Below are 23687 nucleotides of genomic sequence, written 5' to 3' on the forward strand. Positions count from 1 at the left end.
GGCAGTGGGGGAGGGGGAAGTATCTGATAATTTCATTAAAAACAAACAACAATATTTAGTTTCCTGTCAAATCCTAAACCAGACTGCTGCTTGAAGTATTTTTTTAAGGAAATTAGATTTGTAATTATTAGGAAAATAGGTTTTACACTAACGTGACCTGGCCTGTTAGGAAAAGAACTTTCTTCTCTAAATCTCAATCGTACTTTTTTCTTAAATTCTTCAATTTGTAGAGAAATGCTCATAAAAGCACAGTGGGTGGCTTATTTTCAATCATTTGGTGGTGATACATAAAACCAGTTCTCTTAGAAATGTCCCTCATAAATAGTCAAATAATACTCAGGCAGGTGCTCAGAGCATGCTATCCCAGTTCTGTGGACTGCAACACAACTGATAAAGTCTACACCAGGGGGCAGTTGCCCAGTGTCTCCATACACTGCCAAAATAGTAATCTATTAACAGGAATGTGACAGCAGAGTTAAGAAGAAGCACTATCCACCTAATCCCTCATTTCAGGAAAAGAAAATGAAACAGAATTATGCACTCAAGTGTTTCTGCCAGGAAAACAAACCCTCTAATTAGGGTATAATGAAAACCAAATCTCATTTACAAAATAAAAATATAAAAATTAACTTCAGAAATCAAATAAATTGATTCAGAATAAATGCCAATGCATAAGAAACCTACCTCAAAGTAATTATCAAAATGAGATTTGAAATATTAAACAAAAAACCTCATAGCTAATACATTTACAAAACAAAAGTCTACTATACAGTAACAATAAATAAAATTATTTTAAAAACATGTTCCCTTAAGTGCTGTGTACACCTATTTCTGATTCTTTTCCATAGCAAACAGTATGCTGTAAATTTTGGTAAAGTAACCTTTTATTTTTGGTCAGCATTTGCATGTTGAACATAAATACACATGGAATGTACTAGACAGTTATAGTTCTTCCACAGGATCTTTTTCACAGTTACATAAAAAGTTTTCAACTTATACACCATGAATGTTTTCATAAGCATTTTATCTTCAATGGAAGAGTGCTGAAGAGGAAGTAAAAAACACTTCAGAGTGTTCTCTTACTGTTCTGTCTCTTACTGCCTCTCAAAACCAATTCTTTTATTCTTGGGTTGTTTGGTTGTTTTTTTTGCGTAGTCATGCTCTGGTACAAACTTGAGGAAAAAGCGTGTAACATTGTGAGGCAGCCTGCACCTTCTGGATAGCTTTTAAGTGCCTAATGGATCCAGTCCTTAAGGCAGTCAGTGTTTCACTCAAATGTCCATACTTCTACATCTTGTACTATGAAATCTTCTTTCTTAGTTAAGATGTCATTATTGAAGGTGCTGCAGGAGTTGCTTCGCCCATGATACAAATCTGCATCTAACCATAAACCAAACCGGCCACTAGAGAAAGGAAATACACAACACATTTGGTGTTACATGGAGCAGTAAAAGCACTGAAAGCTGTATAAACAATCAAAGAAGAGATACAGAGGAATCTAGGCGACTCTGAGGCCACATGTGAAGAGCTCAGTCCTGCAAAGCACTCACCAAGAAGCTCGTGGAGCAGTCCCCTTGCTTTTGTTTACACCAGTGAGCAGGATAGTGCTCAGGACCCTGCAAGTGCAGCCCTGGGCCACCTGGCTGCTCACAATGCCAGCTGTGGCTACACCAGGGCACAGACCTTGGGGTCCCTTCCCTGGCTGGCTGGATGTAGACAGAGCACCTTCTGGTTATCCACTCCCAATGCAAACCATGCTCAGCTGTCCCACTTGGAGGTGCAACCTCCACGTAAGCTTTAGTTGGTTGTACAGCCTTAGCCCTTGCTTTTGTACCCACTGACTGTTGAAACTCATAACCTGATTATGCCCTGTCTGTATCCCTGCTCTGTGCATCAACAGAAAAAACAACAACTTGAGGACCACGTGATAAACCCTAGATAGCAGAATTGCCATTAGGGATTATCTTCCAGTGACAAACCATTTCAGCAATGAGTGATGTATCTACCCAAAACATCTGCGTTTTTTTCCTGGCTAAAAACAACCCAAACTCTGCATCTACTTGCCTAACATCAGTCACTCGAAACAACAAAACAGCTCTCAGTGTGTAACAGAAATCAGATTGCTGAGGTATCTCCACTAAACAGCTTACTAAAAGTAAGTTCAGCCACTTTAATGGTAAGTTTTTCTTGCACCTACCATTGTCCCTATTTCCATTTAAATTTTTTTTTTTAAAAATGGCTATATGATTTTAAAACCAAACACTCACTCACCCTCCACCTCCAAGCTCCAGAGAGGTAGTGTCTCCATTGATGAAGTAGGTGTTTTCTCCACTCCATTTAAATACCTGAGGGGGGAAAAAACATTAACATACTTGGACTGTGAGGATTCTTGTAATCTCAAACTACCGGGTACCTACTCTTAGCAGCTAAGAGGTTGGTCATTTTTATTTTTTCATCAAAGGGGAAAAGGTAGAAAGCAAAGGATCAATACATATTAAAAACTGTGAACAAAAGCCTAATCTTTACTCCAAATTCTGCTTCCTTCTCTAAATCAAGTGGTACCCTCTTAAAATGGAACAATGTGTTCAATATGGAAAAGGTGCATAAGCCATGAGCATCGAGGGGTATTTCAGTAGCACTCTTATCTCTGTTTTGTTGTCACTGTGATCCTAATAATGAATGAAATTATATCCTATTCTTGATGTCATTGCCTTCCAAGGTGAGTCTTTGACAGTCCACTCCTTAACTCCTTCCCCCTTCAATGCATTTAAAACCCTCCCTTCACCCTTACAGACTGTCCTCTCTTCAGATTAGACACTTTTGCCTAAAGTACTGCATTGAAGCAATGAATGACTAACTGCATTCATCAACATGGGGCACATCTTTTACACTCAAACATGCTATCATCGTAAAACTCTCATGAATGTTTCAGAAGTGGAACCCAAAAATCTTATTTCAGGTGGACACCAACTTACCTTGAAATGTGGACTGAATGTGTAGAGGAATGTTTCACCAGTGCCATAATAATGGTCACTAAACCTGAAGGGATGTGTAGCATATGCTCCAAATATCTGTCAGAATAAAATGATTACACTACTTTTGTGGAAAGTGCAGAATTCAAGAGAAAAATCCCCAAATATTTGAAAACACTTTCTAAGAACAACTGAGCTGATTTTCAAGTTACAAGAACCAACTAGCGAAGTGTATCAGATAGGCAAGTATTCCTCCACATCTTCTGTACCCTGCAAGTTAAAACCCAGATGACAACAATGGCAGCAGCATTGCTGACTCTAGCAGCTATTGAAGAATGAGACCTCCAGAGGCATTGCTTGTGACAGCTCCTTAACTGAGTTACCTAAGAAAGGTATTTCCAAAGGCACTACTGCACTCACTGCAATTCTGAAGCTTTTATTAGTGCTGAAGTGCTTTCCTGTGGTAACTCTAGTTTAGGCAGTAGAAAATATAAAAGAATACACCCATGTCTCATTTTGATATGACATCACTTCACAGTATGACTGGCATTTCACAGAGATCACTTTCCCAAAAGCTGCTGTTTCTGCTGAGCCCCCGTCCGAAGAAGCGCTCCTTACCTGGTTGTCCATGTCCTTGATGACGAGGAGCACGGGGCTGTCGAGAGAGGCCGATTTGCGGTACAGCGTCTTCAGGCTGGTGCCGTGCTCCAGCGTGCTGTACGCCAGGCGCCACGGGTAGCCCTGCACTCGCGCGGGCAAGCGCCGGGCGAGCTGGCCAGGGAGCAGGGAATGAGGGAAATGGTTACACCAGCAACACAGGCAGTGCCCCGGCCTATTCTCTTCCCCACACTAGGCAGGGACAGCAAACACATCTAAAGAAGGAAACCTGAGGGTTTTCCAGCCATACCTGCTCTATGTGCATGTTCTCCAGGAGAGCGCTGTGATGCTTTAGGATAGGCAAAGTATCATCATCTTCTTCTTCTTCATAGAAACTGCAAATGCTCTTTCGTCGTTTAGCTTCTTCTACAGTAATGATCTGTGGCAAGAGAACAAATGTCCAACCTAAAGCACAGCTCTTACACCATCAATCCTCTGTTGAAACCAATTCATTTAAAACTTACTCCTCAGCTGTCGCACTGTTTGGAGAAAAAACACCATATGGGATAATTTTATCAAGCACAGGTACTCTTAAGCAAATGGAGAAAATCTTTAGCTGGGGCTCAGTGCCACCATGGCACATAGGAAGCAACAGGCAAAACTCTGAAATGGAACTGATGAGAAAGAAAAGGGGAAGCAACCAGGCCTAGCGACAAAACAAACAGGAAACCTTAAACCGTCTTTTCCTTCCATGAGTGTATCACCACAGCAGCCTTATCTTGGAGCAGGAATCCCAGGATGCAGCTGCAGAGCCCACTGTGCTCTGCTATGCACCTCGCTGCCAATAACGCTTCTAAATGGCTTTCATGTTACACAGGGATCAAGTTTTGCATAATTCCTCCACACCTTCACGATCACTGCTGGAACTTGCAGAAGCTGTCGACAGTCAAGACAATTGGGAAGAGATGCCTGGAGGTCCTACACACACCTGCCCCTCAGGCGAGAAAACAAATGCACTAGACTGACTCCAGGTGTGGATTTAACCACACAACAAAGCACAGAAGTTTCGCATGACAGCCAGGGCTGGTGGGAAGCTCACACAGGCCTAATACCCTCAGTCACACCAGGCATCCCCAGTGGGATAAGAGCTACACATCTGTTGCATGCACTCTCATCCAGCCCACGCTCTCCTGCAGATGGTTGGAACTGAGCAGGGCACCTGGGCACTGGCACTCCAGTACAAGGTCAGGAAGAGAGAGGAAGGCAGGATCACAAGGCAAAATCCAGTCTGCAGTACAAACACTGCTATGTGTCTCTGCACACCTGAGCAGTTACAGGTATTCCTGCCCATGATACTGCAAGAGCTCTACAGCTTCATCCTGTCCCTCCAGCATCTCCTTCTGAGACTGCAGATAATCCTGTGCTGGAAAGCTTTTCATATGGTCAGTTTTAGGAAAGGTTTGCACTGCAAAATTACGGTAATTAAAAATCAAAAAACCGCCCACAACAAACTGTTCAGAGAAAACAATCTTTCTACTTGTATCATTGTTCCTTTTGCACCTTCTGAGTGGTTTGCCTTCCCTCTTCATCTTCCAGACCATTACTGTATATATATTTGTTTTAATTAACACCTTTTAGACCTTAAATCAAAAGTACACACCTCCCCTTTTGAGGACTTTCTTTCAGGAATAGTCTACCCTCCAGGAGTGGGGGGAAAGTATCAGCCAACAGCAAATCAACCAAGAGGTATCTGTAGCAAAATACAACCAAACTCACTTAGCAACCAGAGAAAACCTATTAACACGCTGTAAAACGCAAATTGGCTCCAGAGATGGACAAGCTCCCCCTCTTCTCTGCATACACATTTATTCAGTCTCTGAACTGCACATGTCACTGAAGTTCAGTCAACAACTGCAGAAAGAGGCATCTGCAAGATCAGGTATTTACAGACCACACAAAAGCAGAAATGGATGAAAAGAACTGACTACTACCGAAACCAGATCTACAAAGTTTTTCAAAGATTTTATAGGGCTGAGAAAGGAAGCTACCTGAGGTGGAAATACGCCCCACCTGAGTACAGAGCATGTTTGTTTCTAGGACAGAAGTTCATCTGTCATCAGGTCAACGCTGTTCAAATGGAGAAAGAATTCAACATACCTCCACAAAAGGTTCCTCCTGGTCCGGTCTGGCACAGTAAATAATTCGAATATTCAAAGGCATTTGTCTCTGTTTCATCATCTAGCAGTTTATTTTCAGTAGCCACTACTCTACCCCTGCTCTAGTGGCAAGAGCTCTCAGCCGCAAGACTGACAGACAGCTACTGGCCATGGCATGCTGTGATAAAATTGCTTATAAGTTTCTCTACAATTAGAGTTTCTGTTTCCCCGCAAGGGAAAGTGAAACTTTCACAGTCATCATGCCCAAATTTGGACTTTATTCAATAGAGTTTCCTGGCAGACCTACTTGAAATTTGTGAAGCTGGAATATATTACAAATAAAAGAGACACACCTTAAAAAGCAGTTTCCAGCTTTTCTTCCTTTCAATAAATATCTAAATAAAACAATGAGAGACAAGCTCCTAGTGTGGCCAGATCTCTCCTACATCTGTCTTCAGATCACTGACTCTCCTTCATTGAGGTTTTATGAAAATGGCATGCAAATAACTGAACACTGAAATCTAGATCAATGTATGACTACACTCAGCTCTAAGCAAAGCAAGGAAGCTCACAAAGCACCAACATTGAGAAGCTACAAAACTGTAAAAAAATTAGCTCCTCAGGAATAGAGGTTGCTACATTTCAAATGATAAGTCCCACTTCCAAGTTCTATTTTTCAACAGACCATACTGTGAAGATAAAAATGCTTAAAAAAAAAAAAAAAAGAGGTAGTAGAATTTAAAGAAAACAACTTTAAGATGAATAATCAGGTAACTTTTTAAATCACTATCAAGCTATTTCCCACTTTAGAATTTATGTGTCTGTTTCATTATTCCATATCCTTAGCACAGAAAGTGTTTGAACATGATTTTTAAAAATGTGTTCAAGCTTATTTCCCTTAGAAACTGGGCTTTGTACGCAGAAGAAAGAGATAACAAGCACAGGCTTGCCAAGTGGTTAAAACAGACTGCAGAAGACCACACATGAAAAAGCCAAAGTCCAATGATAAACTTATCCCACTGACACCCAATATTCAAACAGAACTGCTGTATGCACCAGAGAAGCAAGGGTCTGGCATATCACCACATACCAATCCATTTCAACCAGCACACAGGAGTCTGGGTTGATGTTTACATGCATAGATACATTTTGAAGATTTTATCTGTAGTATATAAATACATTAGGAATTTAGTTATGCTGACCACATACACCTGTATAGCTTTGCAAAAGACTTATATCACATGGTCAAAATATTTACACAACTTCTGCTGGTTGCACACCAGAGAGCTGCCAGTTGTTTACCTGCTCTTTCTAGGGAGAGAAGAAATGAAGACTGAAGGAATATGAATACATTTGTGAGACAGATACAAGCCTTAAGTTGTCCTTTATATAAAGCAGCAACTGTTATAAAGAAACACCATAAAAATCCTCAAAAGAACAACTGCTGAGATTCTTAGCAGAGGATGCACACTTGGTACGCACATGCTTCGTGTAAAGGCAGAAAGCACTCACCTCCCAGCTTTTAGTAGTGGGCTCACTAAAGAAGTTGTCAATCATGTCAAGCTCCTCCTTTTCTACCACAACAAAACCTTGTTCTTTGGCATCTTTCCCATATATTTCTGGTGACCACTGAACAAAAAATGTGTACAAGTGGTCCACCCTGTGAAGAGAAGATGAGGAGACAATCATTGTTCAGTGGTCCATGAACCCAACACTGTCATGTAGCACAGAATTTTTGCCCAATGCCAAAGCAGGGACAACTACACAAACAGGATACCCGTGTACCTCCACCCTCCCAGACCACACAAGGCAACAGATCCTCCACCTGGCAGCCTGAACCACTTCCAAGTTTCTCTGCTTTCACTCTCCACAATGTATTTTTCTCCTCCATTTGCTATATGCAAAGCCAAAGCATCATGGTAAAACAATGTGGCTTGTCCAGTCCCACACAGTTCATATTAAGAAGTCAAACTGATATTAGGTCATAGTCACAAAAGTTAACTCTGTACAACATTCACTTTACTCATTTAGTTTGACCCCCAGCATGAAACAAGCAATGAGATCACCAGTGAAGTCCACACAACAGTTTTGCTGCCCTTTAAAAGTTATAGAGGCTAACCACAAAATAATCTTCGTTCTCTTAGCATTATGAAAATAAGCTGTTACTGACAGCTTTGCTAATGATATAGCACCAGCAGCACAAGCTCTTCCATAAATGTAGTCAGCTCTCAGCCACTGTCTTTAAAAAGATATTCCTTGACAATTCCTTCCATAACAAATCACAAAACAATTTCTGAAGAATGAATTTATGTATTAATTTAAACACATGCAATTTCAAACAGGAATACAGCAGTGGATCCACTATACAAAAAGCTGAACTGCCAACAAAAAATCAGATCCACTGTAAAGAGTGCAGATAGAAAGATAGTAAGTGCTTATTACTCTGATCTTTTTCTAGTTTTTCACCAGAAAGTTACGTCCAGCAACTCCTAGGTCTATAGAAAACAGAAAAAAACTTTCAGAAATTTAGACATTTCCCCCACATATTTTAAGTTACTTGGGTTTATATGTATGCACAAATAATCTTAAAATACCCTTTCATCACTGTTGCCATTTGTTAGGGTAACTAGCATAATTCCAGGATTTTTTCAAATGAGTCTACAAAAAGAATAAAGGATTTTCTTTGCTTCATCATGGAAATAATGAGAAAGGAATAAATAATCATTGCTTACAGAGGTTTCAGAAAAAGCAGTCTTGATTAGCTCTTTGCTAATTAATTTGAGCTTTAACTGAAAGAGAAAACTGATTTAAGCACTGTGTACGTACAGTAGTCCCACTCTGGAAAGCTAACTACTTAATTCCTACAAATGCCTAAGAAAGGGCAATAATAGTGGTTTCTGCTGTCTGGCTAAGATCAGTTTGAAAGCACATTTATGCAGGTGGATGGATGAAGGAGAGCAGCACACTCGTATCTTAGAATCACAGAAGGTATTTATGTTTCCAGCCACCTCTGGAAATCACCTAGGCCATCTCCTGCTTATAGCAGAGCTAACTTCAAAGTTGGAGGAGGTTGCACATCCTTGTGCATTTGAGTTGGAAAATCTCCAACAGTTATTCTACAAGCTCTCTGTGCCATTCTACAAGGGTCTGGTGCCATCCTACATTTTCTGTTTCTTGTCCCCTCCACTCCATTTTTTGGCCAGGTGTCTAAAAGGAAGAGGAGAATAATGACCACCCAAGTTGTTTGGCTACACTTCCTTTCTTGAGTCAGCAAGAACCGAAGCCCTTGTTACTGCAAGGACACACCACTGACATGCTGAGTTTGCTCTCAACTTCTCTAACTCCTTTTCAGCAGAGCTACTCCCCAGGCTGCCTGTCCCCATCTACTGCTGCAGGAACTGCTCCATCCCACATGCACAACTTTTGCATTTACCTTTTCTGAATTTACTGACATTTCTCTCAGAAAGGCCCCTCTGAACAGTAGCCTTGGCCTCCAATTATAAGCACTCTTCAAATTTTGTGTCATTCCTCAAAATGACAAAGGTGTGCTCTGTGTCTGTGTCCATGTCACCAGTGAAGGCATTAAGCAGTATCAGTCCCCAAGAATAAGACTTGTACCTCACTGCCACTCAGACCAACTACCAACCCTTTGAGCCCAATGGTCCAGTCAATTTTACAACCACCCGTCCAGGTCATATCTTTCCAATTGGGCTACAAGGATACTATGGAAGATTGTGTTGAAAACCTTAATAATGTGATGGTAAAACAACAATCCCTTGTGTTCTCCTTGCTCAAGAAGCTAGCAATCTCAAAAAGAAAAGTTATTTGGTCATTAGAAAAGCTATTTGCCCTTGGTAAATATGTGACAGCTCATCCTGATGACTTCTTTCTCTCTGTGTGCTTGGAAATGGTGTCTGTAAGGACTTGCTTCCCAGGGACTGAGGTGAAGCTGACTGCACTGTGCTCCCACAGACACTTCTCAATTTTTCTAACAATGGTTACAGTATTTGTCTTTCCAATTATTAAGGAACACTCTTAGTGAACACAACCTTTCAAAAGATGATAGAAAGCAGTTTTGTAATAACATCAACAAACTTCCTCAATATACTCAGAATGTTTCCTGTCAGGCCCCATGGACTTGTATATGTTCAGTTTACTTTAGTACATAACTAAGTTTTCCTCTGCCATGGACAGTTGAAAAATAAATCCAGACAGTCCAGATTTAAGAAGCAGCAGCATAAAATAGAAATAGGTGATTACAGAGGTGATGTCATTCTGAAAAGGGATGATCTGTTAATTAAATTCCAACATTATGCTACAGCAGTATTTCCAAGCTACCAAATTGAAAATATTTGAGCCAATTTTTAAACTGAAAAACCACTTCTTGAGGAACTTTCTTACAGCCAACTTGACAGCAAGAAAATTTATCCTAGAACTCAATAGCTGTTGTGGTGATCACATGCTTATGAGTGTATCATGCACTAAAAAAGAGACATCAATAAACCAAAGTACTTGAAAAGAGACAAGTATAGAAACCTGAAGTTAGTAACTTCAGAAAGAAAATATTCAAAAGGCTCTAAGTCCAACCACTGCTCCTGGTCCAGAGAAAGACATTAATCCAGAGGGATCCTATGACTTTGTTATAAATGTGCTTGACTAAATGATGGTTCTTCACAAATCTTGAGGGCTGGGGTAAGCCCTCATATGCTTTTATGAGCTTATAGAGACTTCTATGAGTCCTCATTATAAGACATTAAGCTATAGATAAAAACAGGTTTTCATAAATTTCCTCTGTACAGTTTGATATCTTATTATCAGGCGTCTAGGAGTATTCTCCTTATTAAAAAAAAAAAGGTTAATTCAAAAGGATTCTAAATCTTGCAAAAAAGTGGATGGCCTCTCAGCAGCACAATCTCAATGCAGTGTCTTTTACACCAACTTCAGTGCAAATGATACATTCATAAACCAAACCTGTTTGCAGAATTTACACTTGGAATTAAAGAGATTTACTTCTTGACTGAGGAACCGATCAATGCTATTATTTAGAAACAAATTCTGCATTACTGTCTCTGTCTCAGTGCAAGGCATTTTCCTGTAAAAGGTCTTGAGGAAACGTGTGACCTAATTACTGAGCTACTACTACTCAAAATCCCCTAGGGTGGGAAACCTACATACCATTTAAACATAAATTGACATAGAAGAGCGCACACAGACTTACCCTCTAATACTGTAAGCTACACCCATTGTAAAACTTCCCAGCAAAACAGTCAATCTCTATTTGTGTCCAAAAGCATCGGTACCCCTCTGCACAGCTGAACCTGCCAAGAAGCTGCCCTAGACTGAGCAATGTGCATATAAGGCAACTCAAGGTGCCCAGCACCCCCTCTGTGTGCTGAGGTGAGCGCTGCTGTGACCAAGGAGGCAGCACAAAGCAGTGCTGCAGTCGCTGATTAACTCAGCCACGCCGTGCTGGTCTCAGGGCGATGTGTGCTGGGACACGTGTGGTGCCTGGGAAGCCAGGCATGGAGAGAGAACACCTACAGTAACCACAAAAGGCAAACCAGACAGAAGACTTAGTGCCTTTATAAAAAATATCAGCCTTAAACTCTTCTTTCTGTATTAATAAAGTTTACAGAGACTTCCAACAAAAAAATATATGTAAAAACACTGGGCCCAGAAAGCAGCAGCAGCCTGCCCATGGAAGAGCAGCTCTGCTGTGGGAGCTGTGGGCTATGGAACCAGGCTGAACTTGGAGCTATTTTCATAACTGATGACAGAAGCTGTTTTAACAGCAAACACTATAACCATGGAAAAAAATGCAACTAAAAGCAAATCAGAGGAAGATTTAACTTACACTAAATACAGACATGCAGACCAATTTTATTTTTTTTTTACAATCTCACTCAAAGTTTGGACAGCTTTTTGGATTTTTTTTTTCATTACTAGAAAGCATTAAGATGCTGCATAAGCTACTGTGACTGGACTAGAGAAAGTGTTTTATCTATGCTGCTTTGTGGCCGACAAGATAAGAGTGGTACTCTTGATATTTTCACACATGAATATAAATTGCATTCCAAGTAGTTTTAAACTTAGTAAATGATCTCATATTTTGTCTAAAATACATGGCAAAGCTATCCCAAACAACCTACTGTTCATGACACTCTTAAGATGCAACACTTATACGCACAATACTGATCCAAGAATATCCCCAGAAGGCAGGAAGTGTTGTGTTTTGCTTTGGGAAAACATCCAAGAGCTTGGAGAAAACACCATCTTGTTCAAGAGGCAAAGACAAGCCTTGCATTAATACAAAGGAGTGGGTCTCACATTTAATTTCTGCTCCAAGTTCTACTTGATTTGTCATGTAATTGTGAGGTCTTAAAACAGGCATGAATAGCACCAAGAAGACCCAAACATACAACCAATCATCCATCCAAGAGCAGTCCTGACATCAAAGATCTGGTCTGTCAGCCAGCATGGCCAGGTGCTGCTGCAGCAGCTCACTGCAGAAGTTACTTTTTTCTCATTATGAAAACTGAAGTACAAAACAGTTGTCAAAACTTCAGTTTATATATGGATTAGGTCTTTCACCATTCAGAAAGTTTCTGCTCATGAAAGAAAAGCTGTTTTCCAAGTCTGAGGTTAGAAGCTTGACAGATTTACCTGTTGCGCAGAGCAGAGGTTAGAGATGACCTCAGTCAGCTCAGCAGCTTTATTCACTGTTAGCTGCACTATCCCCAAAGCACTGACTGACCTTGTGTTGTATTACAGCATCACTCCAACTCCTTGAAGTATTTACTCAAACTTCAGCCTAGAATTTTATGAACCCACCCTTTTGCAATCCCTGAGGAGCCAAGGACAGGGATCCACAGATAGCAAGCAAACCAAAAGCTATCCAGCTACTCTCCCAATGACCTCATTCCAGCTGGATTAAACCACTCCCTCTCCGCTAGGAAGGGTTCCAGGATAGCAACTTCCACACTACTACAGACAATCAAAACACTCCTTTTTAAACCACAAAAAACATAAACACTTAAATCAACACACATGCTACATATTATTAAATAAAAATTATTTTTAAAAAGTTGACTGCATCTGAACAAGACACCTCTGAGATGGACCACAAGTTCAGATTCCTCCTTCCTGGCATGTAATTTACCAGAATCACTGATTTGGGCTCATCAACAGACCAGAGAATTGCTCTAGTCGCCATCTGTCAAGAAAAGGATCACATATTTGATTCTTCATAGCCAGTGAAAATTCTTGGGTGATTTATGTGGAAAATCACAGACCTCCATGTCTCTAGTTTGTTGGTTTGCTTTTTTCTAGAACACTATTTATGCGTTAATATTTACCTAGAGGAAAACATTTATGTTCCTCAATTTTACTGCAATGGGACTATTTTTAATGGGACAAAATACAGAAATATTCACACCTGTTTAGTTAGGAGTGTCTCCCTTTTCCTACATGATGCCTTTTGCTCATGTGAAATACCTACTTTTTTTAGCACTGACACCTTAGTGGATTCCATGCCCCTCCAGCCACTGCTCTTCTTTCTCTCACTTCCTAGATTACAGCTGAAGCCCCTATCATCTTGCAGCTCTTTTATCATATGTTAGCTGCACATTTATCCTCCTTCCATCTTCAAGTGGCACCTGAGCCCTTTTTCCTTCCCACTGAGAGCCATACTAGACCAGCAACAAACACTGCTTTATGCTGCTGGCATGCAATGAAATGAGGGCACCCCTCAGCATCCCTGCTGCACTTCACACCTTGGACCATTTAGGTAATGTAAGATTCAGCTCTAGAAAGCACTACACATTTTAAAAGTTAAAAGACAAACATTTTGGTGCTAACAGGAGTGCAGCTTACCTTTCCCGAGGTACAGCAAACCAATACTCTGGTTGCTTTTTCTTTTTACTGTACTGTTGAGACATGGTCGTGCTCTGAGACACAAAGGACTTTCTCATGGGCTTGCCTACTTTAATGCACAGAAACATTGGAGGAGTCTTGCTCTTCTCCTCTTTTGAAGGAAGCATATCTGAACAACACACAAGAGAAACAGTCTGCTTACAGGAAAGTAAAATACTGCAGCTGATAAAACGCTGTGACAAAGATTAATAATTTTGTGCAAAGGAGTACTCAGAGGCACCATACACAGAATTACACCTGACTTCAACAGCACAACTCGTTTAGTAAAACCACCTTCATCCGAAACTGAGGCCATTTATTCCCATTTTATCACAGCCTGTATCCCCCTCAGCTATACAGCTATGTGCACGTACAGAGCAGCCCTGTAAAGAAACAGGCAAGATGAGCAGGCTCGGTGCTGCCTGCAACATGAAGCAGGCAAATAAAGGGGAGATGTTAGGCTCCAGAAAACCCATCCAAGCTGAAGGGTAATCCTGATGCATGCACACACACAAAAAGCCCAACCAGTTCCTCAACTCTGTCGGTCACACGGCCATACAAGCACCTTTTATCTGCACAAGACAGGGCCAAGCCTAAAAGCAGTTTAAGCTCCTTAAATTGCTAGTGTGACAAAAAACCCTGCTTATTAAACTATATCCTCAATCACACTGAAGTTGCCTTGTTTTACATGTACACATTCAGCCAAATACCACCAGCGAGATATAAACCCTTATGAAAAAAAAGTAAAAATCATTTTAAGAACATTTAAAATAAAGACTTCTACTTTAACAATCCTCCACCACCTGATGTGAATCAAGGCTATGTCCACTGGTTCATTAAATTTCGCAGAGAGGAGCATCAGTGCTGCAGGACAGGCTAATGCTTAGAGGCACTGAGCTGCCATAGAAATGGTAATATGTGGTAATAATGCACACACTATGAATAGAGATCGCACTCCGGAATGTGCTTTCCTGGAACAGCCTGAATTATATCTGATAATGCAATGACCAATCAGGAGAAAAGTGATCAGTTAGTAGGACTATGCATGTATTCCTATTTATCACTTCTTTAAGGGTTTCCATAGCATGAGAGACACCAGACACATGCAAATATTGTCAGAAATACTTCGGTGTCCTCCTTCACAGCAATGTTCTACTACCTTGGATACTATCAGAAACAAAACTGACTGACTTCAATGAGGCAGCAGTGGTCGCCAATACAGAGTGACAATTCCTAGGCCATGAAGTGTCCCTGCTAGTACTGAAACTGGATGACATTCCACTATCCTTCTTAAAGCCAGCAAACAGAAGTAAAAATTATATAAGCAGTGATCACTGAATGTGGAAAGAGTACACAAGCTACCCATCAAACTACAAGCTTACAGAATTTGAAGATAGCAGGTAATATAAAATTGAAATACAGAAAGAGTAAAAAAGAGACCAGGTATTACAGAAAAGAAATTTAGAGAAGGCTGTCAATTCAAAGGTTACCGTCATAATGCTGTCCAAGTCTCAGAGGAAACAAGGATAACCAGAGACCTACCTTCAATTGGCACTTGAATTTTCTGCAGCAGCCACAGTCTGATTTCTGATTGATTGTCTAACTGTGTTTCTTGACAGGTCTTGTCTAGAGCTGGTACTAATGAAGAGTCCACAGACTCTTTCAGATCCTTTTCCTCTGCTGCTCCTGAGCTGATTTCTAATGAAGGTGCCTTCCTTTCAACACAGCAGGAATCAAGCTCCATACTTTTAACTGTATGGACTTCATTAGCTTGGGATTTTGAACAGCTAAGTGTAAGGTCTATGCCAATTGCTTTATTGTTTTCACCTTTCTGGATTTCAGCCTTGTGTAAGTCTTCAGATGACTGAGACCCATTTCCATCTTTATTGAGGTAAAATTCAATAAGTTTATCTTTCTCTAGCTCTTTCTTAGTGTCCAATTCAGTCTCCACCTTACCTGTCGGGGTACTGACACATTTGTTTACTTCTGGAATAACATCTTGCTTTTCACATAGCTCTAAGTCTAAGTCAGCTTTAGGTTCAACACTGTCCTTTTTTTCCAAGGAATCAACTGTCAAGTGCTCCTGGACTTCTGTAGTAGGTTTGGTTACCTGCTGCTTAGTTCTCCCCAAGTCCCTGGGGTCAGCCAGCAAGCCTTCCATTACTGAGATTTTCCTGTCCAACCCTCTGTCCATACGAGATGATGTCTTTTCCAGCTCAGTGAAGTCACCCTCTTCTTCTCCTAGAAGGGATTTTTCTTTGGTTTTGGTATCTGAAGCATTTTTTTCCCTGGAAAGGTCCTTGGTACATGCATCTGCATCAAACTTTTCCAAATGTTCAGCGGCAGTGATGTTGTTGGGAAACTCCAGAGACTTTGATTTGATTGAGCCCGTACTCTCCGATGACTGAAGAACTTCAAAATCAGCAGACTTTTCCTTATCTGAAGGCTTTATCTGTTTGGCACCCAGAGCAATAGATGTATCTCCATTCTGCTGCCTCTTTTCCTTGCTAAGGGATTTGAATTTGCTGAAAGGATTGATATCTTTCTCAGAGGACAGGTCTTCCCATTCTCCTGGCCTGTACAGAGGACAAAGATCCTTTGGTATGTCACTGTCAGGGGAAATGATGGATGTACATATGATGTTAAAAGCAAAATGGAAACAGAAAAAAATGAAAAGAAAAAACTAAACATCAACTTAACTTAAATCGTGAAACTTGATGAAAAATAATTTTCTCCAAAATAAACATACAGTACTGAAAATAAGTGACTTTAAAGACAATGAAAGTATAATACCAAATAAAATGAATAAACCACTTGGCAGAATATGGGTGAAGAAATGTAACACATAATAAGAATGTGCAAGTCATCAGAAGTTCCATAACAAAAAATCAGAGGACATGTATTTCGCTGCTGGAATTTATTCAAATCATATTAATACTGTAACTTCCCACACCTGACAATGAGTCAACATCTACAACCATCCATGCTTCCCAAGTCAGTACAAATGTATTTTTGAAAAAAACAAATTGGAGATCTCCTGGTTGAACATGTTTACTGCAGAACAGTAACAGGCAACAGTTAATAACATTCTTCTTTTATTTGTCTCCATTATTCAAACATACTGCTTGAATGCAGGCTTCCCAAATATTTCTTTTTAAATCAGGACAATCATAAAACATTTCAAATTGAAAAATTCTGAATAAACGTATCAGCATAAAACTTGAGCTCTTTGTTACTGCTAAAACTCTGAAGGGAATGAGAATACAAGATCCTCATCACTTAAAAATTACTAAGAAGTTATTAAACACTCCAGAAATGAGTGTAGCAAGTATCTGAAAAGTTTTTCTTGAAATGAGAAAAGGGAGGAAATTCAATGAATTTCATTATTTGAACAGGTATTGTATGTGAGAACAAAACCCTGCTTAGAACAAATAGATAAGCAGTGCCTGGTCTGTGCATAAATGAAAGTACCTCACCCCAGAAAGTCTATTATGTATTATAGATTTTAACTATCAATGCATTTTGGGTTCTGAGATAGAAATATTCTAGAGTCTGGTGTTTCTGTAAGTCCTGAAGATGGCAGCTAAGGTGCTGTCATCTTCAAAAGTTTCCAATACTCATCTGAGAACAGTCCTGGTAACACAATAATGGTCAAAATCTAAACCTCTTCACACTCACTGGAAGAGCCCTAGAGACAGGTTAGTGCAAGAGCCCAATCATGGCATATTACAAATACTTTAATAATTACTGATTTGTACTGGTCTCCTTTACACTTTGGTTCTCACATTTGTGACCCATTTGTATTTAATGCCACTTTACTGCTCTAAAGAGAAAGCTGTTGTTCCAAAGAACAAGACAAGTGTATTATTCTTTCGCTGGTACTGTACTCTGCTGCACTGAAACTCTTCCCCTCCATTCCCTCTTCCCCCACCCCTTTTCCATGACCTTTACTGAAAATCTGCAAATATAAGTTCAGGGAAGAACACTCCTTACGATGGCAATGCATCTTTAATCTTCATGTGAGAGATGTCATTGTAGAGAGCTATTGAGACAACCTCCTCCATGGGGCAGATGAGCCCATATTCTTCACAGCCATTCTCAATTACCAGAGGATCAGACTTATGTGGGTCAAACATGATATTGTTCGGAGTTACTATCATGACTCCTCCAACAACGCCCTAAAACAGGAGAAGAAAGAGTCAGCACATGACATGTAATGCACGTAGCATTGGGTACTGGATTTTAGGCTACTATCCTAAAAAACAAAACCACTTTTCTGCCTCTTTATACTGTGTCATGTAGTGTCTGCTAGCAAAATACTTTGCTTTCCAATTGCACCAAGTCAGACATTGCGAGGAGAGAAAAAAAAATTCTTAGTAACATCCAAGTTCCTGGCTGATAAGGAAGAACATCTGAACTATTCAACTTTCAGTGCTGACTGCTACAAGCTAAAAATGTGATTGTTAATCAATCTCAGACAAAACAGATTAGTGCATTTATTTTTTAAGAAAACTAGATAGCATTTTATCCTGGGTGCAGCTACTTTCATTTGATCCATGAATTTACATGCAACCAACACACACCTGCATGCATTTTTACTCATGGAGACATCCACGCTACTGTGCCAAGCTAACATCAGACGTCCCCTTGATGTACTTTCCCAGAGGTAAAGTATTTTCTCCATACAGGGATCTGATATGAGACAGCTTCTTCCCAACCTAGAAACAGCTCCTACAATTGGTCCAAGCATATTCTGCTTGGGCAGCTGCAGAGGGCTCATTTAATTCTTCAAAATGTGCTCTAGCAATCTATTTGATAAAAGGCTGCTGCATCAGCCATTATTCACCATTAATCCACGGCAACTGAACATTTTTCAAGGTTTAAAAAGGAGATTTCCACTGTCTTGCTTCTGTACCCTCTCCTCCAGATGAACTACAAAATTCACCACACTAACTCAGAAGCTGTGTGTAAATCACGACATCTGATAAATGGCAGACACAGATCAACTGGAATGACCCACACTGCAGATACTACTAATTATCCAAGGTCATCTGCAAGGCAAGCCAAGGAAAGCTCATAAATAGGCAGGTAAAAGACCACAAGCTTGGTTTGTGGGGCTTTTTTTTAATGCAGTAAGAGATCAAGGTGATGGCTTGGCACAGGCAAATGAGTACATGAATGCCTGCCCCTTTATAAAGCAAAGTCTGTTAATATTTCCCATTTGCTTCTCCTGTATGACTCAGTTGACAAGCTTGGTTTGTGTCTGGATGACAGAATCAAAACAAAGTGCAGAGGCTTCTCCCAGAGGCCAGAAGATAACATATCAGAAGGCTGTACTTCCCACCCAGCCACTGCAGGAAGCCAGACAACAAGGGATTTCAGCTACACTGGCAAAGAACCCATGACATATTTGATTGCTCAGACTGAAAATTACTTTTTCCATCCTGCAGCCATAAAATTGGCAATCTATATCCTCTGCACCTAACAAGCATCACATAGCAAGTGATAGTACTGCCCTAATTTACATGCAAGACATCAAGTAGTTCTCTATTACATTCTACAAAATAGCAGACTGTAAAATTGCAGAGTGGTTAAACACTGTCTACATCCACTCAATGCAAAAAGCAGCTAGAAACTGTAGGTGTAAACACATCCATCTTACAAAAGTCAGGACTAAAGGAAAAAAAAATGTTGCAACTACAATGATTAGCATCACCAGTGTTATAAATTCCAGAGAACTTGAAAATCCAAACACGCAGACAGCTAACTGAAACCAGAGTCAACAAGGACAGATATATCAAAGTAGGCAGTTCAGGAAGACAGTTTCTTGCAACCTTGAGAAAAGGGCTAAAATATTACCCGAGCTTTGTGGCTTTGCTTCTGAAACACTTGCTGTAACTAAGGATTGCAGTCCTGGCATATGTTACAAGAAACAGAAAGAAAAAATTGTATAGTGCAAAATTTATCCTTCTATTAGGCTTGCACAACATTCATTAGCAAGTGCAGAAGCAACATAAGCATATTTGGAAACACTGCTTTGGAAACAGTTAAAATTTATCTTCAAGTCATAAATGAAATAGATTGACATGTACTCATTTTATAAAGTTGTTGCTCAATCTGATGAACTGGACAACTAATCCTGACATGCCATAACTCTGAAGTGTAGTACTCTCTGTCTATCTAGCAACACACAAGCAGAAGGACACAATTATATAGCATATTATCACAGTACCAACAAATACAACAGTTATAGATAAAGCCAACATAAATTTTACATTCTTTAAAAAAATGAAGCACATTTGACTCCCCTAGTATTCATCTCTCACTTATTCAAAGAGAATCTCAAACAATGCCCAAAAATCAGGTTCCACCTACCTTACCATCTGTGAAGTAACGACAATTCATTTTTAAAAATTTGACAACCACAGGCTCATCCTCTTCTGAAGTAGAAGACAGGACTCTCTCCACTGGTTTGAAAGCCTTTCTTGCCAAATCAGCATCCTTAGAAAAGAAAAAGTTCAATGTAGAGCAACAGGACCAGAATCATATACTTCTTGATTTTTGAAAACTAAAAAGCCAGGTTCAAACAATTATTTTCCATTTCCATAAGGAAGAAAAGCAATGGTCATGTATATATGTAGGTATATATGTACACTTCCCACAGTATCATGTCTTGGGAAAAAAAAAAACCAAAACCCCTTGAAACCTTACAAGAAACTCCATACAAATAACAGACAAGAAATTAAAAACCACCAAGGCAGGCCATCTCACCAAAATTCAATTATACACTCTCATTAGGGAGAGAGCCTGGCCTGACACATCATCTACACTGAAGACCTCTGCTCACAGAGCACTAGTGTGATTCTCCATGCAGATGGCATAAGGGTAAGGTTAAACACAATTATTCACTCCAAGCTTCTCTCCACTTTTGATTAGTGACTTATTACTTTAACCTGAAGAGATGTTAAAGATATTAAAGGCAGCAAAACTGCCTAAAGGTATTATCTAAAAATCATCATGGCCAATCATCCTTGAAAAATAAACTATGCTAGGGCCTTTCACAAAGACTAAATAGGTCTTGTCTAAAGACAAATCTGTATATGAGTACCACCACAAGTTGTTTAACTAGAAAGAAACTGACTGCTCAGACTAAACTAACAGCCTCCCCATTCAAGGACACCAGTGCAGGATCAAGGCTCTGGATTGTAGGGTAGCATAGAAGTAAATCTCCATTAGGAAACACTAAGCAATGTTTCATATTTAGCCTTCTATTCTTTAAAGACTATGCACTACACTATTTTTAGCAGTTTTAATAGACTTAGGGCCCAAATGAACTGGTAATGGGTTTCCACACTCTTCCCTTAATTTGTAGCATTTTTAATACAATGGTAAATTTTGTAGTACAGAAAACTAATTTAACACAAGACACTACACAAAGACTGCAAACTCAAAGAAATGCTATTTACACAGCCTTGATTCTCAGCTTCAGACTCAGAAAGTATTTTGAGAGTCGAAGACCGGTGAACCATATTTGACTTACAGGGAGCTTATCATATTCAGCATCTGATGATGAAGGAGAAACAGGAGCACCAGGACTAGAAGACAGCCTCCCAGCACTTGTATCTGGCACAAAGAGAATCTAAATACAAACAAGTATTTCAAAACAGTGAGGCAAAAGCTTTAAAAGGTTATTAACTATGTTCTGCTAGAGAGACAACACAATACTGATCACTCAGATCTGCAATGTACACCTTAAAATATTCAGAAAAATGAAACTCATTTCCTTATTCCAGCTTTTGTCTGCTGAGTATTCTCAGGCAAGTCACATCTCTGTGTGCCTCAGTTTCCCTATCTGCAAAGACAGTTCAAGACAGTTCAACCTCCTCATGGCTGTGAAGAAAAGTAGAGATCTGCTCTTTGTGAACCAGGTGTACACATGCATTTCCAGTCCTGGACTCTCCTAAAATGTCTCTCTCCATTTATTTCTCATGTTACGGGAGACTGACTCATACCCAACATAATGGCACAAAGCCATTTCAATTTCTATCTCTAACTTTAATTCTTTAATGCATTATAGATTGCATTTATCCAGACTTCCCAGTAATCCAGCTCCTTTGCAACAGCTGTATTATCTTCTTGAGCTTCAGAGTCATCTTTAAGCTTTAGTGACAGTACATAAATAACAAGTTAGATATGGCAATTATAAAGCTTCCCCCTCACACCAATTCCAAATAATAATCTACCGAGTTTCACTTTGAGGGAGGGCTTTAAATTACTGTCCGTTTTCCTTCTATCCTTCTATCCTAAAAGATACATGTAAGTAGTTAAAAACTTCTAAATACATAGCAAATAATTATGTTTCAGGTATTGAAAAAAACCCAAATAAATAAAAGATTTACCTGGCCTGGCACAATTGTCTGTGTGAAAAGCTTATTGAGCTCCACAAGCTTGTTTGGGGTGACGTTGAACTTTAATGCTATGCTGTTTATGGTGTCCTGATTTCCAGCCTGAAGAAAGAGTTGATGACTAAGATACCATACTGAACACAACACCACACATGAACTAAACCCATTTCACAGACTGTTTGCAAGGATAGACTTGATGACAATACCCCATCTATTTAATAGCTTAGGTGATAAACCAGTATCAAAAAAAAAGGACAGAAATATTCTTTCACACTATACAGTAGATAAAATGTAGAGGTGTTATAGATGTCCCTCTCCTTTTCTCTTAAAACTTTAAGGCAGCACAACTGTATTTAGAACTGGTCTGGCAAGGGGGAGAAGGTCATACACTGAGTGCAAAGTTCACTACACCTCCAGCAGCCACAGCATGTCAGGCATTTGTGCAGTTCCCAGCTGGGACACCACCTTGCAGAGAGGCTCTGTATGGCAGAGTGGAATGCGCTTAGCCCGAGAGCTCACACAGACGCTTTGGGCAGAGCTAGCACACTGCTGCCCTGCTCCAGCTTAGAGAAACAGGTCTCATCAAGCACAGGTCAACTGCTTGATGACTTAAGCAGAATGGGAGTATTTTTCAGAAAAACAAAACCACTGCTCTACTAGAGAGCCATAATGCAAAAGTAAAAACAGAACTGGCAGCTGCAAGAGGCAGAGATCCTGGGTTGAACAGAGATTCAGGATGTGACCCTAGCTTTCCCCATACAGTGATATTTGAGTGGTATCAATAGGGGCAATCCCTGTTGAGATAGGGGCAAACTGAGAAAGAATTAGTGCTTACAGTTTTGCGCCACTGCCTCCCTCTCAACCTCAACAACTCCATTTTCAAAAAGCAGGCATGAACACACCAGTACTTACTGTATATTCTATGGTACCATGGGGCTTCTGAGAAACCATTTTCTTCTCTTTCTTTTCATTGGTTTTGTTTTGATTGTCATCTAAAGAGAAAAAAAAATCAAGTAATTCACTGTCAAGATGTTTACATTTCAGCATGTTTTGAAAGAGATCCACAGTATATGCAAATTGCAGCTGTGAAGAAGAACAAGAGGACACCTTAAAATGCCTATTAGGCCTTAAGATTGAATTGTAAGGCAAGAAAACTTCATCAAATACAGCAGGTTTAGTAACTGTTCAGGAAATCTGCAAGAGTAGCGTATATATGATACCGTGGCAATACACAACTGCTGCCATGGTTTCTTCTGTGATTCCTACACAATTCAGCTGCTGGATACAAGTACTTTGTACTGTCAGGTGAATATACACACATCTACTGCCCTGGTACAACAACAACAAATATTGGTTAATCACCACTTCACAAGTACATTATATTTAAACACTACACATCTGAAGGTAAAAGTGTGCCAAGAGTCCTGCAAAGCATGCACATATACAGCCAAGCATGAGAAAGCAGAAACTTTGTGCAGAAGACTTTTTCTATCAGCTGCAACACACAGAACTCACTGCAGCTGCAGACACCCTTGCAGGCAAGACCCAAAAGGCACTGGTGAGCTGTCAGCACCAGAGCTCTCTACCAGAGCAGAGTAGAAGATTTCCAATTCTTACAACAGCAGTGGATGAGCAAAGCCAAGGCT

The 23687-nt window shown here is 40.0% G+C and overlaps 1 protein-coding gene across 10 annotated transcripts in view; it reads right to left on the reverse strand.

Moving 5' to 3' along the window:
- Window positions 1-1138: 1138 nt before the first annotated feature.
- The window catches only part of NCOA7 (nuclear receptor coactivator 7), a 76573-nt gene continuing 54024 nt past the window's right edge, over window positions 1139-23687 (reverse strand). For 7 of the 10 annotated variants that reach the window (XM_083857155.1, XM_083857153.1, XM_083857157.1 and 4 more), the window contains 13 exons: window positions 22954-23033; window positions 22036-22143; window positions 21177-21275; window positions 20012-20137; window positions 17630-17814; window positions 15179-16245; window positions 13598-13766; window positions 7238-7385; window positions 3880-4008; window positions 3591-3743; window positions 2976-3071; window positions 2272-2345; window positions 1139-1403 (listed from right to left, as the gene is read on the reverse strand). In XM_083857155.1, the coding sequence (XP_083713281.1) occupies window positions 1268-1403; window positions 2272-2345; window positions 2976-3071; window positions 3591-3743; window positions 3880-4008; window positions 7238-7385; window positions 13598-13766; window positions 15179-16245; window positions 17630-17814; window positions 20012-20137; window positions 21177-21275; window positions 22036-22143; window positions 22954-23033 (2570 nt within the window). In that variant the 3' untranslated portion in view covers window positions 1139-1267. Of the gene's footprint in view, window positions 1404-2271; window positions 2346-2975; window positions 3072-3590; window positions 3744-3879; window positions 4009-5726; window positions 5875-7237; window positions 7386-13597; window positions 13767-15178; window positions 16246-17629; window positions 17815-20011; window positions 20138-21176; window positions 21276-22035; window positions 22144-22953; window positions 23034-23687 lie in introns of those variants that run through there. The other 3 variants (XM_083857159.1, XM_083857152.1, XM_083857151.1) reach the window with 3 other exon arrangements.

This window comes from Zosterops lateralis (genome assembly GCF_965231275.1).
Source record: "Zosterops lateralis genome assembly, chromosome: 3".
NCBI lineage: Eukaryota > Metazoa > Chordata > Aves > Passeriformes > Zosteropidae > Zosterops > Zosterops lateralis.